Genomic DNA, 27,731 nt, shown 5'->3' with positions numbered 1-27,731 from the left:
AAAAAATAAAAAAATTTCATAAAAATTCAAAAAAATTAGCATGAAATATAAGTGGATTCTCATTCGAGCTACCATGTTTAAAAATCAACGTTTTAGTCAGTATTTCCATTAAAAAAAACAAAAAATTAACTCTTTTTAAAAGGTTGAGGGCCAAATTTAGCTTAAAAAAATAAATGATAGTTGTTATGGTATTTCCAGTTGCCAACTTGAAACCCGGATATAACCCAGGCTATCGGCCCGCGACCTGAGTTTGGGCCCCACTAGGTGGATATGTTAAGGGCTCACCGAGAGAGCTCACGAGCCTAGTTCACATGTCCCTGGGTGTTCGCAAGCAAAGGGCGTAAAGGCAAACTGAGTGAACTGGCGAACACCTGGATCAACGAACACGTGTCAAGTCTAGGACAACTTATGTGTTAACATACACGGAGCCTATCTAGGACGTCAATTCCATAAACAGTAACCATGTCATATAAATATCCAATTCTCCCCACTAAGAGGACACACACAACGCAATACTCAACAATGGACAAATTGACAAAAAATATAAACATTGAGGCCTAAATTTAACATTATGCCATAATTTATTTGTCATTTGTAATATATGCTATATTTCCATATTATTATTATAATTATTTTAAAAATGTATTTCCATATTATTATTGTTCATTATGTGTATTAATAATATTTTCCTAAAAAAAACATATCTATTCACGGTTGTTAATTGAAGTGGAAAAGACCACAACGCAACTAACGAATTAAAAATTTTCAGACGCAAAAAATAGCGTTGAAATCTCATTCAAAGATCCAAAGAGCTTTAGTCTAAATATAATCATAGCCTAATGTGACCAACAATATATAGGGAAGTCACACATTTAAATCTCAATCCGAAAGTTACTTTCCAAGCAACCTCAATAGGTCACTCGTCCGAAAAGGGAAAGATTTGGGTAAAAATATAAATTCGAAAAATGAGTTTGAACAAAAATTAAGATCCATTTTTTAAATGGATCAAGTCTCGGGTAAATTTTTTTGGTCCAACCCAAAATTGCCTAATATTTTTCCCTACTGCTGTTTACTGTTGTTTTGATAAAATTTTGTTATTATATTGTTACTATTTTGTTGCTATTATTTAGGTATTATATAACTGCTATTTTATTATTAATTTTGCTATTTTTTTAGAGGTATTTGTTTGCTAAGTTGCAATTATCTTAGTGTTATTTAAGTATAAATATTTTTTAATGTATTCAATTTGTTGAGAAATATTTATTTTAATGTTTTTAGTATATTTGATGTATTATATTTTTAAATTTTATTTTTATATAAAAAAATTAATATGGACGGATCGGACCGGGCTCGAGTTTAGTATTTTTATTTGAGTTGGGCTTGAGCAAACTTTTAGGCCCATTTTTAGCCCGAGCCTAGAAAACGGGCCTAAAATTTTATATTGACCCATCTCGAAGCCCCATGATTAGGTCTAGGCACAAGAAAATAGACAAAGACCTGGTTTGATTAATTGCCTTTTTAGGCTAGTAAAATTTCTGCATTCCCCCGGATTTTTCAATAAATTCCTATTCTTGATGCCAACAATTGTTGATGCATTATTGATCTTGATCTCAATTTTTTTTAAGGTATTTACCGGAGCGAGTCTAGTAATTAATTCTCCGTATTCTATAAATCTATTAAGGAGATAGATGCTGGCCATAAATTTTAAAACTGTTCCATATTTAAGGTGAGGATCAAACCCTCAACCACTAATTAAAGTAGAAAAAACCTTAACATCTCACTTAACTCCCATGATGACCCACCTCACGTATTTTAAATGTGGATAATACGTTACCTTATTGGTTAATCCAACCAACCAGATGTGATATAATTGCCTGCCCAAAGTTATGGTTAGGTTTAGGCTGTACTCAACATTTTATGGGTCATATTAGACGTTCCAATTAATTTAATTTGGAAAATGAAATTAACGTTTGCATGTATTTAACCTTATAGACAAAAAAGGAATCGCAATGCATGACATTGACGCAAGGAATATGTCCAAATATGTAAGTTAATGCCACGTTAGAATTTATGATCGATTCCTCCTCTATAAAAATTGCTTTTCAACACAGCTTTTTCTAACTTTTTTTCCTTTTCATAAAGAAAAAAAAAATGAAGCAAAATTCACAACCTAAATGGGAAGCCAAGGTTTCATCAAAGCTAACAAAAGCTTCACCAGACAAAACATGGGCCATTTATACAGATTTCTTCAACTTTCACAAATGGTATCCAACTTTAGCCACATGCTATGGCATCCATGGCACCAACGGTGAGCTCGGTTGTATCAGATTCTGCTCGGGTTTCTCGATCTCGTCCCAAGGCGGTGATGGTGACAGTAACGGCGGTGGGTCCGAGAAGTGGTCCAAGGAGAGGTTAGTAGCCGTTGATCATAGTAACCGTAGCTTGAGCTATGAGATAGTGGAAAGTAATATTGGGTTCAATTCATATGTTTCGACGGTCAAGATTGTTCCTGGGGGTGTTGATGATCAGGAAGGATGTGTGATCGAGTGGTCCTTCACCGTTGATTCTGTGGAAGGGTGGAAATTAGATGAGATGAAGAAACTGTATGAGGAGGGCCTCCAAGGGCTGGCTAAGAGAATTGATGATAGTTAATTATAATGTGTCTTAGTTTTAGCTCTAATGTATGGTAATTTTATATCATCAACTCAACCGTGTGTGTTTCATCATATATTGCTTCTCTCTTATTTATAAATTAATATAAAGTTTTGTTTTACAATATAATGTTTACCTACAAGTTTTATTTGTATGAATATTGCTCCATATAATTACTTCTTAGAATTTATGTTCGTTGAAATAAAATAAATTTTCTCAGAAAATGATTGGATGGAACAGTGACGTCACATTATCTATATCACTTTTTCAATAATTTAATATCACACTAGCACTTTTATCTTTAAAAAAAAGCAAATTCAAATGAAAATCTTAAAATTCAAGATGAAATTGCTGATGCGGCATTAAACTATTAGACAAGAATAATATATCAGTTTCATACAATCTTTTCTTCCTAAGTAAAGTGGCGTCTTAGAGCTTTATGGGAAATGAAAAATGCATAACACACTCAAACTCACATATTTGACAACAATCTCATGTTAATTAAATTAAGACTCAATCAGTGAATCATAGGCTAAAATGTAAGACTAAAATACGAAAATTATGTCAAATACCTTATTTGTTTGTTCGTTTAATAGTCACATATCTTGTTTTCTTATCAAATTTATATTAATACATTAATAAAGTTAAGGTATTTGGAAGAGAAATTTCATTTCTATCAATATTTTAAAATTTTAAAAATAATATTATTAATAATAATAAAGTATTCCAAATTTTGAAAGAAATTTTAAAAGGAGATTTGTATAATTCAAATTCTGGTGATTTTTTTTCAAAATTCTTCATAATTTTATTTTATTTACACAATGCTTTACTCTAAAATAAAAAGTATACTTCATAATATCAATTTTATTTTATTTTAATATATATTTTAATATTTGGTATTATTATTAATATTCATGTATTTGTATAAATTTAATGATATCAGTATTGCATATTTTAATACAACTACTTGTAATGATTTGATTTCCAATGGTTTCGGAAAATGTGATCCGTTTACGTATACCGAGTTCGTAAATATTAAATTGGGATGTTTATAGAGTTAGTGTATTAATGAATTGAAATTTGGATAGTCAATTTAGTAGAAATTGTGGTTAATTAGGACCCATGAACTAAATTGTAAAGTCTAATCGCTATAGATTTTTAATTAGTAAATGGATTGAGGACTTAAATAGCAATTAACCAAAGAAATAAAATAACAAATAGACCTATTTTAAATATGTGTTAGTCGGGGTGTTGGATGATGACATTTACTTAACATAATTAGTGATTAAACTTAAATAATTAAGGATTAACTTAATTAAATTAGTTTAATTAAGGTAAAACATAATATAAATAGAAATTGGTGGAAAGAGAGGTGAAAGATTGGTATGGATAGTATGACATGTTTCGATTGAGATTGGTATGGATTATTTGAATAGATGATTGAATTGAATAGAATAGAAAATAGTGTAAATTGATGAAAATATGAAATTAACTTTGAATTTGACTGAAACATTTTATGTTGTATAATAAAATGATGAAATGAATCATGAATTGGAAATGATAAAATGTAAATTGTGCTATATGATGAATTGGATAATTGGTTACTCTATTAATTGTTTGAGCAGAGTCGAATATAGTTGGCATGTCATAGGATTTGATTGTGTACAGATTTATGCACTTACGCGCTAGAATGCACTTTGTGTGCCAGTATGTGCTTTGTGCGCCAATATGCACATTTCGTCCTAGTTTCCTTTATTTCCACTTATATGAAAATGCACTTTGATGCTAGTTTGATGTGTTGGTTGGACGATCCGAGTATCCGTCCAAATCCGAGTCAGGCTAATAGGGGTTGCAAAATGTAAACTCGGTAAATGATATGAACATGTTATAAATTGATATCATTGGAATGAATTGTGTTTTAATGCAAATGACATACTGAAATTACACAACCGAGTCTGCAAATTAGATGAAACTAAGCCCTGGGGGCCGAGACAAATACAAATGAGTCGGTGGACTCCAGGAATGGGTGAAAATGTGATATTATAAGTGATTTATAGAAAAGTCTTATAATTGAATCAATTGGTATGTAATGTATATGCAAATTTCTGTATTTAGGTTGATGATGGTAAGTTTGGTAACAAAAATAAGTCGGTTGGATGATGTGTGTATATAGAAATACATGTATAGAATTAAGTAGAATTGTTAATGCTTTTGTTTATATGTAATAAGCTATAAAAGTAACATATTTAATCCCATTCTTAATGCATTTTTGGATGATTAATGATGTAAATTAGTGAATTTGATGTTCCTAATCCCTTAAATTCATGTTTCTATACTTAGGAGAGCATTTGGGAGCGAAAGGAGCAAAACACGAGCAAAAATCAGACGAATAGAGCTATTTCCAGGATCCACACGGCCCAGGCACTTCCACACGGGCTGGCCATACACCCGTGTGAGCAACACAGGTTGGCTACACACCCATGTGCCAGCCCTTGTCGATATCGCACCTCTTTTCCCAAACACACAAAAAAAAACCCAATTTTTAGGCTTTCTGAGCATTATAAAGTCTATAAATATCAACTAGAAGAAGATCTGAGGGGATATTTAGAGAAGATTGAAGAAAATACTCGAAGAATGCCAATGGAATCAACTCGGAGCGGATCTCCTTCAAGATTAAATATCTCCATTTAATTTCTTTTGAAGTTTTATTGAGTTTCTTTATGTCTTGTTGTTATCCTAACTTTGAGATATTTCTATTTAGGAGTATGAACTAAATTCCCTAGATACCTAGGGAAGATGAAACCTAGGATTAATCTTATTATTTGATTTCTGATTTACATGATAAATCCTTGATTCTTGTTCTCAATTATGTATGCTTATTTCATGTTTTGATATTTTTGGGATATTAATTCATGTTTAATGTGCTTATTTCAGTGGAGCAAAAGTCCCTATTTAAGAGTAGATCTAGCATAATTGAGTGGAGTTGCATGCAATCCTAAAAATAGGATGACATAAATCTACCGGATTAGAGTAAAATCTAATAGGGGAATCCATAGATTGGGTTAATACGACAATAGGGGTTTTAATTAGAAAGAGATTTCAATTAATCAACCTAAAGTCAGTTGTTCTTACTCTCGAAAGAGATATTAACATAATTTAGATATTTTTACGGATCAAGACACAAGTGAATAAATCATTTAAATTCAGATTCATAATAATAAGTGAAGTCTAAGTGGATTCTTTCCTGAGTATTGTCTATCTCATTGATATCTTTGATTATTCTCCTATTTTATTCACTGTTGTTTTCTTAGTTAAATTGATTAGTAATTTTAGATTAAAATAATCACTCCAAATTGTCGGGTAAATAATAGAAAAATGGTAATTACTAGTACTTTTAGTCCTCGTGGATACGATACTCCCTACTCACCATAACTATACTATTGTTCGATAGGTGCGCTTGCTTTAGTTGTATTTTTAGTTAGTTTAGTGACCATCAATATGCCTTGAATTATAAATGTACCACTAAGCCCTATTGCTCAACTTACGGTTTGTTTTCTTCTGCGTAGGTTTAGGTGATTCTTGAAGCCTTAAGACTTGAAGCCAGGATCTAGACTATCGTTCCCGACCCTACAAAGTTTGTATAAAGTAACTCCTTTTGGTCTTTTGAGCATGTACCTAGGAAACTTATGTTAAAAGTCTCAAATGTTAAGTCACATATATGGTATAATTCTTGTTAATGTTTTGGTATTGTGTTGAAATGGGTTCTAGTTGATGTGGAATATGTGAATTTATTGTATGATATGTATATATGAAATTTTAGGTCCCTTTTAACTTGTAAACAGGTTGATTTTGGAAAAAAAAAACAAATTGTCATGTTGCGACGATAAACTTTTGATTTCGCGACGAAAAATAGAGCAAGGTTATTGTGGTGACGTCGTTGCTGCGAGGTTACAATGAGCACAAAATAGTAAGTTGTGTTGCGACGAGAAACCCCTGGCGTCATGACGTCAACCTAAAATTTTGGAATCCTTACAATTAGGTCATTTTACGATCTTGAGTTAACAAAAAGGCTTTCGTAAGCTTGAATAAAACTTGGAATTGATGATTTACTATATTATACATATGTTTTAGTTGTAGCTTGAATGTTTAACAATTTATAAATTGATTTTAGTTGCTTCAGCTGCGAATATGGCACCTTGTAATTTGGACCCGATGATCGGGTCGGCATCGGGATGTTACACTATTATTCTTTTATACTTACTCTATAGGAAAATTCTACCGTGCGCTCCCAAAAAAAAAGTGTATACCAAAAATTTTAATGAAAGTGTTAAAAAAATTAGTATTGGTATAACGTTAAAAGTTTTGGTATAGCATTAAGAATTTTGATATGTGGTTTTTTTTCCAAGTGTACAACGAAACCCCTCATTTAAAAATTTCCAAAAAAAAAAATTTGGTGCAAAATGAAAAATCATAGAGAATTAAACTAAACTGACAAAATTAAAAGCACCACTAATCTTATCATTATCAAGGGCTTCAAATAACTTCATAGGGGCTTTTGGCAAGACATGTACCCCTTCCGCTTCCACAATAACCATATTTACAATACGACCAACAATATAATTAGTCTCCTTAGGTATGTGCTTATCACCCAATGTTCTTTGTTCTATAACAACTTTTGAATTTGCACGACCAATGCTGAAATCAAATTTGGTTATAAAGTTCTTCCTTGGATTGCTTGGGATGCCTCAAGGCTATCAATTTGGAATAAATGAACTAAATCTTAAACATGGCCATGAACTCATAGTAGTAGGGTTAAAGTCAATTCGAAAAAAAACAACATTTAAGTTACTAATGTGTTAAATTAAAATATATTTTTTGGGTATGATCAAAGGTATATTTCATGTTCATTTATTGGTTCATAAAGATAATTTTTGGGGTTAATGATTACATCTCTTTAAAAGTGTATTGCGCCTTATTATTGTATCTAATGGTTATTAAAATATAAACTTTAAATCTCAAATTAATTAATAAATAAATCTCAAATTTAATAGACTAAGGTAATATTTGACAAACTAAAAAATTTAAATACCAAGTTTAAATTATAAAATATGTTTGGTATATTTTTAAAGAAATTAAGTACAAAATATAATTAAATTATTTAATAAATATAATTTTAAAATTTTTAAAATAAAATATTTAAAGGATAATGTTAAAATAAAAAATCTAATTGATAAATAACTTTTTATCCATTTAGCATTTTCCACACTGCTTAAAAACAAATAATGATGATATTAGTTTTAATTAATTTAATTTTTTCTGTGGGGATAAAAATCCTAAAATTCGAAATATTTAGCGTTTTATTTACGATAATCGAAGAGATGTAGGATAAAAAAACCCAAAGTATATATCCTATATTTTAATACTAATCAAATGGAAATGATGAAACTGATTAGGTAATAATTATCTCGCAGATTAAAATTTTTTATATCTCAATTTTTTTTTTAGTATATAAAACTGCTACCTTTGCATAGCATACCCATTACCAAAGCATCTCCATTTCTTTATCCTTCTCTCAAATGGCCGAAGAAACAGTTCCAAAATGGGAAGGAAAGTCCACAGCGGAGCTAAAAACCACAACACCAGAGCAGATATGGCCCTTCTTAGCCGAGTTCTGCAACATAGACAAGTTTTTCCCTTCAGTCGATACATGTTATCGTAAGGAAGGGACTCCGGGTCAGCCTGGTCTGGTCCGTTACTGCGAAAGCTCGACCAGCTGGGCCATTGAGAAGCTTTTAACCATCGACCCCATCAACCACTCGCTAAGCTACGAGATCGTCGAAAATAACATAGGGTTCAAAGGCTACGTCGCCACCCTGAATGTGTTGGCGGTTGAAGGCGATGGGTGCAAGATCGAATGGTCGTTTATATCTGACCCAATTGAAGGTATGAAGTTGGAAGATTTTGTTTCTTATTTGGATAATACACTGCTATTCATGGCGAAGAAACTGGAAGATGCTGTCCGGGCTCAAATCTAGATGTTGAAAATTGTTGGTTTTTGTTGTGTGTTTTAGAAAGTTTTGTGTTTTGTAACAACAATAACAACGATGAAGCTTCTAAGTTAATGTTGGACCACGAGGTCTTGTCTGGTTTGCACATGTGCTAAAACATTAGATGTCGGGTTCTCCATTTTGTTTAATCTTGGAATAGAGTTTCTCTTTTAATGTTATCCTTTTTTTAATACGACAATTTTTGTTGTCTGTTCCGATATATAAGAATTAGTGTAGAGGTTTTCTTTTCTTTTTTCTTCTTTTATTTTGCAATATTGAGGCGCTCGTTTTTTCGTTTCTTAGTGTTGGAAAAAAAATACATGTAAATATATAATAAAATAAAAAAATTTGTCAAAAAATAAATATGTTTTGATCGCTGTAATCTGAATGTCATTTCCAAAATTAAAATAATTCTTCCTTCGAATAAAAAAACTGAAATAACGATTGGAATTGAGTAGACAGATAAGCAGAGGAAAACGGTAAAAATGTCGGTACAAAAGGGTAAATTTTCGTAAATGGTGCAACTGACCAAATTTTCAAAAGAATTAAATGCTTTACATGTTACCATAGATTGAGCAAGAGATAACAGTCAGCATTTGTTGGATTTTAACCTCAATTACTGACCAAAAAGAGGAAATAACATTATATTTAAACCTCTTAAAAACTTTTTTCTTACCAACAGCCTTTCTGCTGCTCTCGCAACCTGCAATCTAGCTGGTCGCCACGATTGCTGTATGAACTACTGATGGCCTATATTTGGTCTACAGTACTGACATGGCCGATAGACACCTTCTTGTTGTGATGAATCCATCACGCTCCCTGGCATGTTTGACACCCATGGGTTTGTAGCCAAAGTTGTCGGCATAAGTCTTCCCTTACACTAATGTTGAAAAACACAAGAATTGACGTGGTTTGTAATGTTAGAAGACTATCATGTCTGGATTTTATGAAAGATTCACTGATTTTCGAGCCTTATTTTATTTATAAAATGAATATTAAAAAAAAAACTAACAGAAAGTCTGATCATATAAAAAAACAAATGCCCGACTCGAAGAAAAAAATCTGGAAAATGTTACTAACGTAAGGCATACGTGAGATGAAATAAAAGTATGTGTCGGATATAACAATATTTAATGTCAAAGGTGTGTAAGTGTTTTAAGAATAAAGCAAATGATTTATCCTTAAAAGAAAAAAAAAAAGAAAAAGCAAATGATTCCATCTTTTATCGTGCCAATATTCCACATTTACTAAATTCATATTTGGGATATGTGTTAGTGTGAGGATATTTTATTTTATTTTAACATTAATTTTATTATAAGTTTTTGTCATATCTGCTCATTTTGATATAATATTTAAAACTATTCATAATTCCTCCTCACCTCTTAAATAGGAAAATAATAAACTTCAGCACACTCGAATCCATATTCTCCTGCACTATCAACAATATCGATACTAATCGAGTTAAGACTCAATCGATGAAATATAAATGTGATAATATCAATATTTAGGAAAAGAATCTGTGGTTTGGATTATGTACTCGTGATAGTGGAGAGGAAGTTATAGTGTGATAAATTATCTACTAAAATTCATTTTGAAATATAAATGTTTACATGAATTTTAATCTTTTGTGAATAACTTTAAATTTTAATAAACAAAAACAGATATACTAATTATTGTATCCTAACGAAAAGTCATTAGAGAAATTATTTTAATCTGTGAAATTCTACCAATTATAGATTTAATCCTTACACTTAAGTGAATTATTTTTATATTTATATTTTGAAATTTTAATCTTAATCAAACAATAATCATTAAATTTGTTAAATTAAATTATGCTAATTATAAAATTTTATACAACAAACATATTATCATGTGTAAAATCATGTCGTTTACTATTTTCACATAATACTAAAAAAAGCAAGTCATTTTAGTTACTATTTTCACATAATACTAAAAAACCATGTCATTTTAATTAATGGATCTAATGTTAATATTTGAGTTAGAATTAAATTTTCAAAATTCAAAGAGTTATTTAAACCAAACAAAATTTGAGCTTAAGGACTTTCAAATATTGACATAATTGAATCTTATAATAATAAATATTATGCACTAACCTTTCCTCGTAGGTAAGCCACGAAAATTCCTCTGCTTCTACGTATTCCTTCATCTTTCCCAACTCTGCACCTTGGTGAACAGCAGCTGGAATTATACTATACAAGATTCGTGCCATAGCTTTAGGCATTTGCAGCCAACCAGGCACTCAGTGTCACGGAAGACGCAGCCTTCATTGGTTTGCTATATACAGAACCCCGGATCGTTAAAGCTTTTTAGGTAGATTGTATGTCTTTTTAAGGAACTTTGAAGCTGTCTCGTCATTACGATAACATAACACGCGCAGGAGTGTGTTTGGCTCTGTAGGATTCCACTGCCCTGATGTTGGAGGTAGTGGGAGCCAGGATCTAGCGGACAGCCATATGTCTCCAAGGTCACATGTCTGAACTGCTCGATTAAGCTCTCTGTATCGGTTCTAAAGAGGGGTAGGACCCCTCTCACGGTAGCTGAAAACTTATCTATGAGGTCAGCAGGTAAACCGTCTCCATTGGCCCAAAACAGATCTTTAAGGGCTTTGAAATCATCCTCTATAATTTGAGAATCCTGACGAGAGAAAGCACGAGAGGGGCCTCCAGCAAGTAAAACTAGCAAGAACCCATCACAGGAAGCATTCATGATATCAGTTATAATCCTAGTACGAACTCTTTCATGGACGGTTTCAGAGATGATCAACAAGTTTTGCTCTAGTTCCCGTAATAGAGAGTCGATCCTAGAAGATGATGGCTCCCAAACATACAAACCATCCCATAAAACATGACTTAGGTCATGGAATACGATTTTGTAAGCTACTGCCTCAGACAGTTGCTGAACTCCTTCCACACAAGCAGCTGGTGTTAGTTTGAATTTCTTGCTCAAACCATTTGAAAATTCTTCCTCATGAGCAGACTCACAGTTCCTCAAGTGGGTTATGATCCTCTTTTCTAGAACATCCATCTCGGATTGGATACAGTGCAGTGTATTTATATGAACACACAGCTGGTGGTGTCCCAAATGAATTATCTCCATTCATTGTAGCAACCTGAGAATTTCTATTCTGAGGGTTTTGTGACTTTTCTTTCTTCTTCCACACACCTTGGAACTTTGATCCAATCTCACATCTGGTCAATGCGGGCATTGTGGGGATATATGTATTGCGTGAACCTACATGTCAGATTAAAAGGTAAAATGTTAGAAAGTCTAAAAATCTTAGACATCATATTGAAATCATTTATGACATTTGCAAGCGTGTACACAGCCAGGTTTTGTCTTGATTACATAATATTGGAGACATTTGTCAAGGCCAACAATAAGATCAGGTAGTAATGTAGGATGTGTAGGTATTGGCAGCTGGAAAAATGCATCTAAGGTCTCATCGATGATTCTCAAAATTTTGACAGCAGAGGGGGCATGTCCTTCTTGACTTGCTTGTTGGCTCCAGACCTACTGTCATACAATGTGTTGTTTAGCGAAAATAATAATAATAAATCATATTTAGAAACCAGTAATTCAGTAGATAGCTACTCAGTTGCAAGACCGAACAAGAAAATTTCAAAAAAGAACTGAGACTTGAAAGATAAATTTCAGATAAAATTTTCATCCAAATGACAAGAGTAAGTGCATGCCTCTTGTAGCAAAGCCCGGTCAACACATTCCTTAAGTCTGTCTACTCTTGTCTTGATCCACCCTTTAACAAGATTGCCAATAGCAGCTTCAGCCTCATAAGGAGGCATCTCACGGATTATTACCTTCCCACCATCATCACTGTCTACTTCATCTTCAACTGCAATCTGCACGAGATCCTTCTCCAGTTTATCTGCAGCTCTCAGTACTTGAACAATATCAGAGCTCAACTCCGTAATGCTTGATATAAACTGTTTTTATCTCATTTGCATAACAAGCATGAAGGGTGGCCACAGCCACACCTGCAGCCAAAGGATGCCAACCCTTCAGTATTGGACTGAAAACGTGCTTCTCATGAACAGCTAGCTCACTGACATCCTTAGCAAGGATTGCAAGGATGGGAAGAGGATTCAGCTGGTTTTTGGAAGCTCTCCTGCTTGAGTCTGCTTTCTCCATTCTCTACATAACAATTAAAAAGTATATGCTTAGTCATTAAACCAGTGAAAAGGAAAACTAGAAAGCGAGAGAATATCCAAACACATCATGCATTTGTTGCATTCCAAGTTTCATACATCTAAGGAATTTGTACATATGCAATGGCAATTTATACTTTACTTATGGGGTAGGCACTCAATTTTTCCTCATATCCCTGGTAAAGGGGCCAATAGAAGATAAAAAGGACCTGCCTGAGCAAAAGCAGTGTGCAATGATGACCTGATGTAAGTGTCAATTCTATTTCGAGCTACATCAACTTCTCCTTTCCTCTTTCTGCGATACTCAGTAGATACATCCTCAACCAAAATCTTAGCCGCTGATACACCTAAAGAAACAATTCCCTGCATGGTATAGATATTTCCACTATCAAATGTGTCATGGTAAGCAAGGAGTCGTTTCTCTGCCCAACCCAGTATTAAACTCAATGTAGAACTTAAAATCTTGGAGTTATCTGGATCCTTGGTTGTCTTCACATCTTTTGCTACATCTGCTAGTTGACTATCAGCAGCATACAGCAAGTCCATTTTGACTTGTCAAGTGGCAACAAAACGGTGAAACAGGACCCATGTAAAGCAGAGGTTGTGGAGCATTTGGTTAATCCCAAGGATCACCCATGTCTTTTTTATGTGCTCCATAAGCTCTTCAACTTCCTCAATAATAGATGTCTCATCGTTAATATCGAAACACGTCTCCAAAAGAATTTCATAGAGTCTAAGATTCAGTGGAATACCATCTGCCCTGTGGCATGAATCAGAAAGAGACCCGTCAGATCTGGAAGCAAGAGACATAACAGCAGTGCGAAGAACTTGCGTTGACTCATTGTTCTTTCCAGTATCTATTGGTCTATCTAAGGCTGCATGAATGATCTGCTGTAGCCTTTGTGATGCATTATTTGACTTATCAAGTGGCACACGAGGATGCAAAAGTAAACCAGCTTCAAGAAACTTGAGGTTTCTTTTCTGCCACTCATCATATTCTTGTTGTTCAGTAAAATCTGATTGCTTGAGCTGCTGGAGTAGCTCAAATGGAAGAACCACTGACTCGATCCGCCTTCCAACCTGTCATTCAACCATAATCAATTATAATGAACTAATAGCGGGAAGGTACCGTAAATCAATTAAGCACCAATAATATCACAACAAATAAGAATATTCGAGAATTTACATTACCATTCCATCATTTGGGATTATATTATAAAATCAAATTCGTTTGTAATTGTAACTTAAAATCATAATTTTTTTCAAAATATTACCATCGGATTCGGATTCGGATTCTATCGCATCTACGCTAATATTAGAAATAATTAAAATTAATTTGCTCACAAGCAGTATTATCTGAATCAAATGAATAATAATTAAAAACACTCGGATCAATTAAAATTCCATATAAAATTATTTTTTTTAAATACTTAAATTGAGCTAACGAGGCCACCGCCGATTCTCAGAAGTGACCTTCTAACGCGCGCATCAACGGCCTCAGGTACCCGCATTTGAATCCTCATAAGCTCCCCTGCGGTCACAGGCCGCTTGGACTTGCCCTGCCCTGAGCCTGGCCCGGAACCCGGACTCTTCTTCGAGCCCGGCGAAGAGCCAGGCGACTTCAATCCTAAAGCCTTCTTCATCTTACTAGCAGCCGCTGACGTTAGCGAGCGCTGCAACGCGGGCGTGTTAGGCGAGTGGTTGTGGTTTTGACCAGGCGAGTTGTGACTCGGAGAATCGGAATTGAAGGAGGCGGAAGTGGATAGAGGTTTGGAAGAGGAGGTACGGCATACCGCAAGGAAGACGTCGTAAGCAATGAATCGAAGGTCGGAATCATTGAGTTGAGAGGCGAGTTGGCCAAATGGAGATTGGAGATCGGCCGATGTGAGCTTGCTAGGCATTGGTTGAGGCTTAGTTTGCAGCAGCGATGGCCGTGGCGTCGACTCTCTCTTTGAGTGACCGAGTGAAAGGTCCCTGAAGAGATGCGCCATTGAATCAACTCACTGAGAAACGAGAGAAAAATAAAGAGCGAAAGGAGTTACTGAGTTAGAACATTGGACTTGTTCAGAGAGCAACAACCGGAAAGAAAAAGAAAGAGGTAGGGGCTGTTTGGCATTACGGTTTTTTCAAATTATTTTCTATCCTTTTAGGCTTTGTTAAAGAGTGGGAAATTTGAAAAACTAAAATCAAATCAAATAAACAATCCACTTAAACTTAAAAGGTTAATTTCACTATACCTCCTTAAACTATGACATAAATTTTAAATTAACCCCTCAAACTTCGAAACGTATTAATTAAGTCTTCAAAGAATTAGTATCATATCAGTCAAGTTATTCTATCAACTTAACCTCAATTTAAGCATTAAATGCTAGGTCGAATATGACACTAAGTATATTTTAAATGCATGAATCAAATTATTACGTGATAAAAAATAGGTTTTTTTTATAATACAAGTTACTGATGACATGGGTAAAGACGTGTTTAAAAGTTTACCAACATGTTTAAATATATCTCGTGTCATAAAATATTTTAAAATTTCAATTAATTAACCACGAGAGTTAGGTGAGATGATGAAGACTTTTATTACCTTGAATAGTAGTCGAGGCTTCAATCCTCATCCTGGATATTGAGAAACTTTAAAACTCGTGACCAGTATCTATACCCTTAATGAGCTTACAAAATGTGAGAGATTAATTACTAGGCTTGCTCTAGTAGATACAATGAGAAATAAAAAAAAACTTAATTAAATTTTTTGAAAATTAAAATGAGGCAATTTACTCTAAACTTAATAATTAGCATATTTTAGTTATAATTTTGACTTCGCACATCTTAGTTTAAACATTAAGGCTTCCTTTGGTTTGGCTGTAAAAGCCAGTGAGGTGCAGTTGGGGGAAAAATGGTACCAATCTCATTGCTATCTTTGTTTGGTTCAAAGAAATCGATTACAACCACAATCGCTTTCATTGAAAATCAACTGGAGATTTTAGCTGCAATTGAAATCAACTGAACTGTTGGTATTTTTAACAGACAAAAATACCCAGCTGCAACTAGAACCATCGTCAATGGATAAGCTCTCAAAATGGAGATAAAAGAGACAAATATATATATACCCTCAAAAATGGTGACCCTTTCAACTCCACTCTCCCATAACTCTTTATCCTCTCCAGAATTATCAACGAAACGCCATGGTTGTCCTCTTCATCAACCCATGTACCTCTCAGAGTCACCTGTTCTTCTTCTGGTATGGCCCTTGCTTTTTTTTCTTTCTTTATTTCTTAAACTGCTTCCAAATTCTTTTTCCTTTTTTTTCCTCTTTTTGAATGTTTGGAATATGGATTCAAGCTTGAAAGTAATTACCATTATGTGGGTAAATCTCAATTGTCGGTGATGTCTTCAGTTCAAGTCATATCTTGGGGTTTATGTTGTTGAGTTATTGTCTGGAACTTTAATGGGGGAAGCCATGTTTAGCTTTGTGTTTTCTCTTTAATTACTACCGCTGATATGTTTTCTTCCATCGAAGCAGCTAGCAAACGTGTTCCCAAATCAGGAAAGCTCGTCTCCTTTAAGGAACCGAGGATCGTAGCTTGTGGCCTTCTTCTTTGTATGCACTGCTGCCACACCTACTTTGTAATTCTTGCCAATCGGTTGAAAACCTTCACCACTCCTTCTGGGTTAAGAATTGCCAGGAACACATAAATTGTTGCACGGTAGCTGTTTGTATCTTAGCCTGAAAGAAGAAATAATGGAATTCATACGTAAATTAGCCTAGTTAATTCAATCAAACTGTCTATCCAAGTTACCTTAGGTCATTTAGTAACTGGCTTGCTCGGGTAAGGATGACTATTGGGATTGGGGAATAAATGTTCCCATATCCATCTAACGATTCAAATTAACACTGTCAAAATGCTACTAAAAATGTCTAATTACTAAAGCATTGTCATGCAGAGGCTTCCTCCGTTGTCAACGGAGCCGAACCGATGCGAGCGTGCATTCGTTGGTAACACCATAGGTCAGGCAAATGGTGTGTACGATAAGCCGCTCGATCTACGCTTCTGTGATTACACTAACGAAATCGAACACGAAGGGAAATCATTGCGGTACGCACTTATGTCGGATGCTAAGTTTGATGGTGCAGACATGTCTAAAGCTGTGATGTCAAAGGCTTATGCTGTTGGTGCTAGCTTCAAAGGTAAATCTTCTTTATATTTTGCATTTTCTGTAATCATACATCTTATCGTAACTCAGTGTTTTTGAGACGATTATAATTTTGTGCAAATTATCTATTTGATAAACTTGTCTCAATTACTCGTATATATTTAGATACAGATATATGAGTATGATCCTCAAAATACATGAAAACATTTAGAAAAAATTAAGCATACACGTACCGAGTACATGTGTGTATTCAACACACATCCAAGTTGAGTATTTGAAATCATGGTGAATAAGTTTAGCATAAAAATGGGAAATGATCCAAAATATAATGAACACAGGTACAGACTTCTCGAATGCGGTTTTGGATCGAGTTAATTTCGGAAAAGCGAATATGCAATGAGCTATACTCAAGAACACAGTGTTATCTGGTTCAACATTCGACAATGCGCAGCTTGAAGATGCAGTTTTCGAAGATCCCATCATCGGTTACATTGATCTTCAGAAGCTTTGTACCAACACAAGTATCAATGCTGAAGGAAGAGTTGAGTTGGGTTGCCGATGACTGATTTATATACACATATATATTCTATGTTCTTACTTTCTTTTTCTTTTTTAATTTTCATGTTGAGATTAAAAATGGTACTAGAAAACAGTTATTTCTGGTTTTGCTGCGTCTTTTATCTGCTTTGGGCCACAAATGAAACAGATCAAAAATTTGTGGAATGGAATTTGGGTCAATCGGCGCTCAGTCTGATGTGTGATTTGAAAGTTTGCTTTGTTATTTAAAGGCATAATGGCTATTTAAAAGAAATTTTCTATTTTTCATTTTTACTCCCTTAAACTTGCATTATTTGGTAAAATCTCAAAATTGATAGAAAATTTTACTTTTGTTGATGTGGCATGTACGTGGATGTAATACCAATAATTAATTAAAATTTTAAATTAAAAAAATTCAAAACTATATTTAAAAAAATAAATACATTAAAAATTATAAAAAAAATATATTTAATTACATTGAATCAAAGTTTATGTATTAAATTGCACATTGGATCAAAATTCGTGTATAAATTTGGAATTTATACCTATATAAACTATAGCAAATATAGCAATTTATACTTGCATCTTAGGAAATTTTGAGAAAAGGGATTAAAAGCCATCTAAAATAAACAAGTCGATTAAGGCATTATTGGCGTTAACTGCATAGGCTCCCTTTGGATAGGCGGTGCGTTTATCTAATAAATAATTTAAATTGATTATATAATTCATTAAAATATTAGAAGATACATTTTAATATTTTATTAAATGAATTTATAAATTCACATATTTTAATAATTTTAAAAAAGTAAAATAAATTTAAAAAATTATATTATATATCAATTCTAATCTGATGTCCTTAATAGTCATTTTTTATTCTCATCTCACCGCTACAGCTGCGTTTGAATCCAAACACACACTCCACCATTGTTTCTAATCTCACCGCTCACAAGATCCAATCTCATCGCTAAAGAATTAATCTCACCGCCACCGCTGTTTTTAACCTCACCGGAGGTAAACACACCGCCCATCCAAACTCACCCTAAGTTACAATACATTTGCATAGTTCTTTTTTTTTCTCTCTCTCTTGGGTTAAACTGAAGAGACAAAATAAGCCGCGATAGTACACGCAACTTTAAAAGAAAAAGTGAAGCGCATGACGTGTGACCAACCTACCCTTTTTATCATTTGGGAAATGGGAAAAGAAGATTAATAGCAAACTGCAAAAGAACGATGAAATATACTTATGTATCTGTATAGATATGGTGGGATCCTTAACGAGTGGGGGCGGACAGGGATCAGTCACAACTAGAGGTGTTCGTCGCGTCGAGCTGGGCCAATCAAAATTTTAGGTTTATTTACTAGATTTGAGTTCAAGTTAAAAAATAGATTAAAATTTTGTCTAAATTCGACTTGGATAAAAATATTAAAATTCAAGTTTAGTCTGTTTGTATTAAAAAAAATTGTATTATTATTTTTAAATATAATACATTAAAAATTCTAAAATAAATATTTCCCGACAAACTGAAAATATAATATCTAAACAATAATAAAAAATAGTAGTAACATAATAATAAAATGATAGCAAAATAGTGAGAAAACAATAAAAAAACAACAGATTTTTTTGCACAGTGACTGCAATTTATGATGCCTCTTTGTACCCTACGAAGCGTTTATTAGCTGCATTGGCATGGTCCATTTCTTCAAGCTGGGCCTTGATGGTCCTTGCTTTCTTTTGCACTATGACAAGTCGTCGTTGATTTTGTTCCCCAAGCAGCGTCATCGAAATGGGTGTTTGCAACCTATACCTTCAAAATTTGCAGTTGCTTGTAGTTTTACTCTAGTATTAACAAACAAAAACATATGAAAGAAGTCCTCTGGTGTCGTCATTGGTCGGAGAGCTCACCAGAGGAGGCCGGATGTTGGCCTAGCAGCAGTGTAGAAGTAAGGCGACTAGGGTAGGAAAAAGAAAAAAAAATAAAGAAAAAGGGGGAAAATAGGCAAAATGAAAAAGGAAATAAAAAGAAAAAAATGTATAAATAGCAGTTCACGTGATGCTGTGTAATTCGTTAACGCTGTCACATCATTAAAAAATTCGATTACCAATCTAAAACAAAAAAATCTTAAATATTAAATTGAGAGAAGTGGACAAGTTTAAATATCAATTTTATATTTAAGCCTATATTCTATTAGCTTTAAATAAATATTTAAATATTTAATTTGCATTCAAACAACCTTTAACCTTCTATATGTAATTAAATAAGTTGTTAATTTTAAATTATACTTTTAATATGCCCTTAAATTAATATTTTGTTTGAGATATACCAAAACAAATAATAAGAGGTTGCTAATATTTCATTTGAAATATACATACAAATTACAAAAGCTTATTAAGTAGAATAAGTGAGTTTGGATGGGCGATGCGTTTACCTGGATTAGTGTAAAAACAGCGGTGGTGGTGAAATTAGTTATTGTAATATAAGGCAAAAAATAAACTAAACGCACCGCACTAACCCACCGCACTAACCCACCGCCCGTCCAAGCCTACTCTAAGATACTGGTTCTAAATTTTGGATTTAAATTCTAAGAATAATGTGAATTATGTGATAAAACATATACATATACAAACTAATATTCATTTTATTTCTACATTTTACTTAATTATGTAATACATAAAATTTGAATATTTAAAAAAAAGTAAAATAAAAACATTTTTGATAATTTAACTTTTATTTTTTTATATTTTTGCTTGATAATGTTTTTATTGTATATTTGGATGAATCATGAAATTAAAAATAGTAACATCGATAAAATTAATTATTGTAACAATAATTTCGTAGTAATAGTAGTGAAGTGAAGAATAGTGGAAAGATAAATTAAAGATATTTTATTAATTTAGATAATCTTGTCAACTACCTTTTGCATTTTAAAAAATTATGGTAATTACCTATTTATTAATATCACACACATTATTAGGAAGATGATAGTGTCATGCTAGTCATTTAGAAAGATACAAAAGTCAATAAAGATTTAAAGTAGAGATTTTTCATGTGCAATTATATGTGTGCGCTTATCACGTGTGAATTTTAGTTTGGTTAATTTGTAATCTAGTTTGTTCTAATTTTAGTTTATTTATATTACAATAGTCACTTGTATGTACTTAGTAAACTAAAAAAGGCGTAAACAAACCCTCCAATCTCTTTCAATTTTGAAATTGAATAAATCCGTGTCAATTTTGAAAGTGAGCAATTAATCAATTGTATATAATTTTGATTGGTATAATAATAATTTTAACCTTCAATATTTACATATTTTTGTCATTTTGACTTCAACTCAAAAATTTCAACAAAATCAACCTCAACATTGATACATTTACACAAATGTTGCGGAATAAATTTGTAAAATTAGGACCAAATTGACACAACATGTAAACTTTGAGGATTAAACTTGTTATTATACCAATAAAAACCATGCACAAAAGCAATTAATTTACTCTTAATTTCTCACTTTCTAAATATGCAATAATTAAAAGAAATTGAAGGTGCTCAAATATTGGAAGTAATATAAACTAGCATATATATTAGCAATGAACAACATGGCACATGCATTTTCTCAAGCTGTTCCTGCCTTTTCTTCTTCGCCAACCATAAGAGTATTGCATTAAATCGAATTGATCAATGTAAGCTGTTTCTACCTTTTGTATTGAACCGTCAAATTGACCGACATAAGCCAGGGTTTCATAATATTATTGATGTTTTATTTAATTATTAAAAGATGTGAAAAACAAATTCACTAGCAAAATAATTCAACATATTCTATACAGAAAATTAAAATCTCGTCGTCTATTTACACAAATTAAAAGCTCAGTTACCTTGGTTTCATTTGGAAAACTCTATTGTACCAAACTGAGTGAAGAATCATATGAAATATATCATACTTCTCAGGCTTTGGATGCCAAAGAAAATGTTGCTGTATCTTTTTGACTCTCAGCTGCATCTGCCGGTACCGCTTGATGGGGATCGATAAGAGGATCTTCTTCAAGTTTGGAATATCCTTTTCTAAAATGAATACAGAAAATGATTCCCAGTTCAAAACTTCGAAAAATGGAGGCACGAAATTGTCGGATATGATCACTGGGACACATTCATAGAAGATGGCCTCTACCACTCTTGGACTATTAACTTCGTACCCTCTCGGACAAAGGCAGTACTTGCTACTCTTCATGTGCCGAATATAGTTCATTTTCCCCTTAACATTAGGCATTTTGCCAAAGATTTTCATGTCAGGGTCTTTATTTCCCCACTGCTCTAACAGGATTGGCCTTAAATAACCATGCATGCTTCCTGCAAAGAAAGCCAAGATCGGTCTCTTAGATGGAGGGTTGCCTCCGAGATCTCTAAGAGGTTTCTGCGGGTTCCGGACATAAGTCTCGGGAAGAGACACGTCCTTGCCAAAAACATAACCTTCTCTAACATCTGAATTGCATAGGGCTCTTATGCAATTGGCCATGTGATTTCTTGTTTCAGATGGTGCCTGAGAAAAGCAGTGTTTATTAGAAGATGGTTCCAGGAAAAACCTGAGAATCATTGCATATAATATGAGTGTCTAATACGGTTATCTGCCCAACAAGGGTTTGTTCAACTTTTCTAAGTCTTTTTAACGTATCAAAAGGGTCTTTGAAGGTTCATATCAGCTATTGGTATGTGACCAATGTATATCTTAACCTGGTTACGAGGCTATGACTTCAAAATTCTAAAAGATTTAACATATCCATGTCAGATATATATGCATACACAAGACTCACCCAACCGACAAACATATATGGTGAAAACCCAAGAAAGCATCAAAAGCATTACCCAGTCATGGCAAGCAACCAGAAAATGATCAGCTCCTTCAGTTCTGTTCCAGAAAGGATATTTTGCCGCAATCGTGTCAACGTAGTTCTTCAAATACTCTATAAGGTTCTTATGACTATGAGAATCAGGCACATATAAAGTTTCCTCTAACATTCTTGAACTGAAAGGTAAGTAAAACAGATGGGCATCTCTTGGGTTTTTAGTGACAAATTTTTTATTAGATTCTAGTTGCTTCATGAACCATCCTTCAGAGGCATAAATACCCCTGAGAACTGGTGTATGTACTATGGGTCTTTTTCCTTCCTTGTAGACATATACTTTGAGTGTGTTCTCCATCAATTCATAGCTCCTGAAAATGATAAATGACAATGTAAATTGTTTATAGCTAATGAAAAAGAGGAGCATAAAGTTAATCTACCTTTTGAACATAGAAAGGTTCCGAAAAAGAGGTGCATAAAGTTGTGGATCATTCTTTATAATGGGTGCATTCTCGATCTGCAATCTTGCTTCTAGTAGAACTTTGTCTGCTCTTGAAGACCATTTTGGTGTCTAAAAACAAATGGAGATAAAAAAAGAAACATTGAAACATAGAGTTAAAGTGTACTTTTGTAATAATGGAAAATAAAAAATGTATGAGCATACCGGAGATTCATATGAAACACGACTCTGATATAACAAATTGTTCATATCAGCTATTGTAGTTACTGCAGGTGGTAGCATCTCAGGCTTTTTCTTCAACTTAGGAGCTTTACGGGGAGAAGAATTATCACTTGGTTTGGTGAAATCATTCTGAATCGGTTTCGGTTTCGGTTTTTCGTTCTTGTCGAAACTTGGTGTCACATGTTGCTCCACTGAAGATATACTGGAATTGAAAGACACAACAGGAGCACTGATATTTGTCTTAACACCTTTCTCCGAGGTACTATTAGTTGTACCAAGACCTGTATCTGGGGCATTGTTGTTTGAAGTGTTAATATCAACAGTATCATTCTTTGAAGCAAAACTTTCCTCGCTTGTGCCAACATTCTCTGCAACACTCTTATTATTGGAACTTTCCGCAATGTTCAACATGGTAATGTTGCTTCGTTCATCGAGTTCCTTATCTAATATGGAAGACCTATTCAAGCCTACTTCTGGTGTGAAATCATCTGCTTTAGCTGTTTCATTAACAGCACCAGTTTGGTTCAGATTATTTAAACTTGTGATGTTACTGTCCTTCTCAAACTCTTCCGATTTTGAACTTTCAGCATTATTCACTGTCGAATTCTTATTTAACTCTAGTACCAGTTCAGCAGTTGAAGACTCCTTCGGAGCTTTGGTACCTTCATTGAATGTAGAAGATTTATTCAAGCCCACATCTGCTTCTGTTATAATATCAGTATCTATGTCTCTCCCTTCAAAGATCTCATCATCATGAGCTGTCTCATTACCGGCGTTGTCCACTGTTGAATTCTTATTTAACTCTACCGGTTCAGCAGTTGAAGACTCCTTCCAAGCTTTAGTACCTTCATCGAATGTAGAAGATTTATTCAAGCCCACATCTGCTTCTGTTATAACATCAGCATCTAAGTCTCTCCCTTCAAAGATCTCATCATCATGAGCTGTCTCATTACCGGCTTTGTCCGCTGTTGAATTCTTATTTAACTCTACCGGTTCAGCAGTCGAAGACTCCTTCCAAGCTTTGGTACCTTCACCGAATGTAGAAGATTTATTCAACCCCACATCTGCTTCTGTTATAACATCAGTATCTATGTCTTTCCCTTCGAAGATCTCATCATCGTGAACCGTCTCATTACCGGCATTTGTACCATTAAAGTAGAAACCAGACTCAGCAGACGACGGACCACTAGCTAAGAAGCTACTTTTTTCATCAACCGAAACCTTACCGGAAGGAAATAATGACCACAAAACGTTGCCGTATGGAAGTTCAATATACTGGAATGTTACAATCACGGCAAACGTTATTCCTATAAGCCAAATCAATTTTCTGGTATCCAATTGACTCAAAGATTTAAGCTCATGCCCCATTGAGAAACTATTCGACTGATTATCAATTGATTAAAACGCTAAATATCATCCCTGCATTTTAGTCAAAACGAAACTCGTTCACTAAAGCATGAACCTAACTAATTCGTGTTAAAGAAATTATTCAAAAAAGAAATTCAGCATAGTCAACGATTCTGTATTGATTTTAGCAGCCAGAGAAAAAAGATGCAATAAACTGGAAATCTCGAAATATAATCCAATAAAAAAGAGCTTAGAAATGTGCTTAACATTACTTGGTTTTCAGATTAGAGGTAAGATCAAAGTAAAGCGAAATTTCTATTTAAGACCGAATCGAATTTAAAGCATTCAAGTACCGATCTATCGCTAACTAGCTCTTTCACTTGTTCATCTTTCCATTAATCAAACATGCAAATCCAGAAAATACAGTGAAAACCAACAAAACAACCAGAAAGTTCAAGATCAATAATAAACTATAAAACAGGAGGAAAAAAGAACTTACGATTTTCAATCACCGAGCTTTCGTTCTTTAAATATTCTGTTTGGTGAAAAAGAAAACCAGGGATGAGACCGAAAATTCACAGAAAAGAAAAGTAAGCACGGGAATTTTCTCCAAGAGGTGGACAGTTCTAAAAGCTAGAGAATCTTCTTCTCTTCTTTTCTATTCTCTACACTTGATTTGATTTTGCTTTTGCTTTTACTTTTACTTTTATAAAGATTTTCTATTATTTTCTTAGCAGCCAAACAATAATTTTGCATGGGGAATTTGAAATCTCAACGGGAAATTCAATGCTTCTTACAGCTGCTGTTATGGTGAAACCATGGCAATACAGAAACGGTGAATTCCGTGGTCTGCATTAATAATTTTTTTTTGGACGATAAAGGACTGCCATCTCATTCGATATTACGTAGTAACGCCACCTCCTTTTTGACTTCTCACCCGACAGTATTTAATGCACGCGCGGAACATTTGGCGCTCCCTCAGTTCTTTCCTTAAGTAACGGACCCGTCGCCCCGTTTCACTCTTTTTTCTATACAATTTCAATCAAAACTTTTTTTTTTCGTTCAAATTACAAGGTTTTTTTTTGTCTTTTTGTAATCAATTTTTGAGAAAATCAATGAAACAAACCCTTACCTTATTACGTAGGATCGCACATGATGCCACCCCTCTCTTATCCTTAGATATAATAATTTTAGATTTAATGATATTGTTATAATCAAAAGCAAATCATAAAAGATAGACCACAATTAATTTGATTGAAAAGTCAAAATTTCTATATATCAAATATATATGTTTGTAATTTAGAATTATTATTTATACATCTGCATTAATGTTTCTTTAAAAATAGAAGAAAATAATATAATTCAAAATGTTTTAAAAATATATTACAAATTTAGAATTAATTTTATTTAATCTTAAAATTATTTAATATCGAAACAATATAAAAGATCATAATGGTTTGAATATTAGTATTAAATTATTATAATTTAAATAATATTATTAATATTTTATAAGTTATTTATTTTATATGTATTGTTGAATTAATTTCTTTCAACTGTTAATATTTAATTTTTGTAATATTATATATATATTTACTCTGTTTTTTTCTTTTTATGATAACAAAGTAAATTATTACAAAGGTCTAATTAAGTCTAAAAGGATTACATCAATTAAATGAATACTCTCATCATTGCTGTCCAAAGTTAGCTTAGTAATATAACTAGCTTTTAGATTCTTTTCACGAGAAACATATTCAACCTTCCAATGTCCAATGCTCATCAAGCCCTGTTGAATACGTCTGACAAGTGCTGAGGAAGATGTCTTTGAAAATGATTCTTGAATAACCCAAATAGCTTACTGGCTATCAGTTTTGATTAACAATCATAGTTTCTATTTTTTAATAGCTCCAATCCATCAAAGATATCCCATAATTTTGTGTTTAATACAAAACATCGACCCAAATTCCTGTTGTATTCAAGTATCCATATTTACTCTACTTTAAATCATGAATATAAGTTAAATAAATATTGCAAAATAAAATTATAATTTGTAAAGAAGTTTATGTAATTTTTATTACCTTTGAGTACCTTAGGTTTAATCTTTCCTCCTTTTTTACCTTTTATTTTAATAAAATTGTAATATTTGATTATTTTTAGTTAAATCTTTCTAATTTAATATGGAAAATTTTGTTTATAGTAACCTATAATTTTTTAATGAAATAAAATAATATAAAAATTAATTATCAAAATAATATAAATTATGCATAGAAATCTTAAATCAGAATGATTAATTTTTGTGTGAAGATAAAAATCGAAAAAAAAACATTAAAATAAAACTAATTCTTCAAAGAGGAGGCATTGTAGTCCTTCTCTCCTCTCTTGTACTAATTTGATGATTCCATCCAACGGTGAAACTAGAAAAATTATTTAGGGATGGAAATTAAATTATAAATTTTAATAGCCTATATTTTTATAATTTTAAAAGATTAAATTAAATTTTATTATCTTAAGATGAATTATAATTTTATTTTTACTATTTTAAAATTTTTATTTTAAAGAGTCCCAAAGAATATGCGAAAGGATGTAATGTATTATTCTTGATAAAATCAGGATGACTATTTAAGATATTACAAGACAGTGATTATGTTTAAATAATTTCTTTCCATATCATTTATAAAAAAACCCGGTAAAGTAACCATTGTTAGGACAAAGCAAGTATGGTATGAACGGCGACCGTTATGTTTGAGGCCGTGGGATTCACGGACCGTGAACAAAACGTGAAGGAATATAGGCGGTAAAATCCCTTCACTTATAATACTCTTTGGCTGCCAACAATGATGTTGACACCTTAATAATACACCAATTATTTTTTTTTTAAAAGATACCAATTATTATTTTGATTCTATTTATGCATTTTTATATATAATTATTATTTTTGGACTTTATATATAATTAATTTAATCATATATATTTTTGTTCTTACATGACACGTAATGGGGCTTCACCTTATAAGCACAATATTATTATATGTGACATGATTCATATTACATTATTTTATTTTCTGAAGATATAATTAAATTAAAAATATATTAATTCAAAATTGCATTAACATATAGAAATTGGTGTTTACAAATTTTATTAAAATATGAAGCTTTAACTTCATTGTTAAATAAATTTATTTAATCGAAGTAACTTAGTGAAATTAATATTTGTGAGAGCTTTGACTGATTTTGTACACGCCGTTTTAGAACCAAATATTGCTGAATTTTTTTCGTGGTTAAAGGGACTGAATATTGATA

At 32.8% G+C, this 27,731-nt stretch overlaps 3 protein-coding genes and 2 pseudogenes across 3 annotated transcripts; 3 read left to right on the top strand and 2 right to left on the bottom strand.

Moving 5' to 3' along the window:
* The first annotated feature begins 2,115 nt into the window (after window positions 1-2,115).
* Window positions 2,116-2,781, top strand: LOC105784463 (lachrymatory-factor synthase). The gene has a single exon (XM_012610351.2). It carries the CDS (start codon window positions 2,152-2,154, stop codon window positions 2,650-2,652), a length of 501 nt encoding a protein of 166 aa, XP_012465805.1. The 5' UTR covers window positions 2,116-2,151; the 3' UTR covers window positions 2,653-2,781.
* A 5,368-nt stretch (window positions 2,782-8,149) lies between these two features.
* LOC105781128 (lachrymatory-factor synthase) lies at window positions 8,150-8,898 on the top strand. The gene has a single exon (XM_012605700.2). The coding sequence runs from the start codon at window positions 8,229-8,231 to the stop codon at window positions 8,685-8,687; it is 459 nt and encodes a 152-aa protein (XP_012461154.1). The 5' UTR covers window positions 8,150-8,228; the 3' UTR covers window positions 8,688-8,898.
* A 225-nt stretch (window positions 8,899-9,123) lies between these two features.
* Window positions 9,124-14,992, bottom strand: LOC105783977 (protein unc-13 homolog; annotated as a pseudogene).
* Window positions 14,993-16,807: 1,815 nt separating this feature from the next.
* On the top strand, window positions 16,808-17,761 carry LOC105784487 (thylakoid lumenal 17.4 kDa protein, chloroplastic-like; annotated as a pseudogene).
* A 3,546-nt stretch (window positions 17,762-21,307) lies between these two features.
* On the bottom strand, window positions 21,308-25,265 carry LOC105783322 (probable glycosyltransferase At5g03795). Its single transcript, XM_012608706.2, has 5 exons — window positions 24,935-25,265; window positions 23,071-24,507; window positions 22,847-22,977; window positions 22,429-22,777; window positions 21,308-22,105 (listed from the first exon to the last, which is right to left on the bottom strand). Exons 2-5 carry the CDS (start codon window positions 24,454-24,456, stop codon window positions 21,440-21,442), a joined length of 2,532 nt encoding a protein of 843 aa, XP_012464160.1. The 5' UTR covers window positions 24,457-24,507; window positions 24,935-25,265; the 3' UTR covers window positions 21,308-21,439.
* Window positions 25,266-27,731: the final 2,466 nt, after the last annotated feature.

Source organism: Gossypium raimondii, chromosome 13 (genome assembly GCF_025698545.1).
Source record: "Gossypium raimondii isolate GPD5lz chromosome 13, ASM2569854v1, whole genome shotgun sequence".
Classification (NCBI taxonomy): domain Eukaryota; kingdom Viridiplantae; phylum Streptophyta; class Magnoliopsida; order Malvales; family Malvaceae; genus Gossypium; species Gossypium raimondii.
Note: the sequence above shows the minus strand (reverse complement) of the source record. Positions and strands in the feature narration are given on the sequence as shown.

What these genes read in the sequence shown, in the direction of transcription:
- LOC105781128 (XM_012605700.2), top strand. Translation starts at nt 8,229, where the DNA reads ATGGCCGAAGAAACAGTTCCAAAATGGGAAGGAAAGTCCACAGCGGAG.
- LOC105784463 (XM_012610351.2), top strand. Translation starts at nt 2,152, where the DNA reads ATGAAGCAAAATTCACAACCTAAATGGGAAGCCAAGGTTTCATCAAAG.
- LOC105783322 (XM_012608706.2), bottom strand. Translation starts at nt 24,456, where the DNA reads ATGGGGCATGAGCTTAAATCTTTGAGTCAATTGGATACCAGAAAATTG. An exon ending in AACCTTTCTATGTTCAAAAG is followed by an intron (nt 22,778 to 22,846) that starts GTAGATTAACTT and finishes TATCATTTTCAG; the next exon opens with GAGCTATGAATTGATGGAGA. An exon ending in TGGTTGCTTGCCATGACTGG is followed by an intron (nt 22,106 to 22,428) that starts GTAATGCTTTTG and finishes TGCTTTTCTCAG; the next exon opens with GCACCATCTGAAACAAGAAA.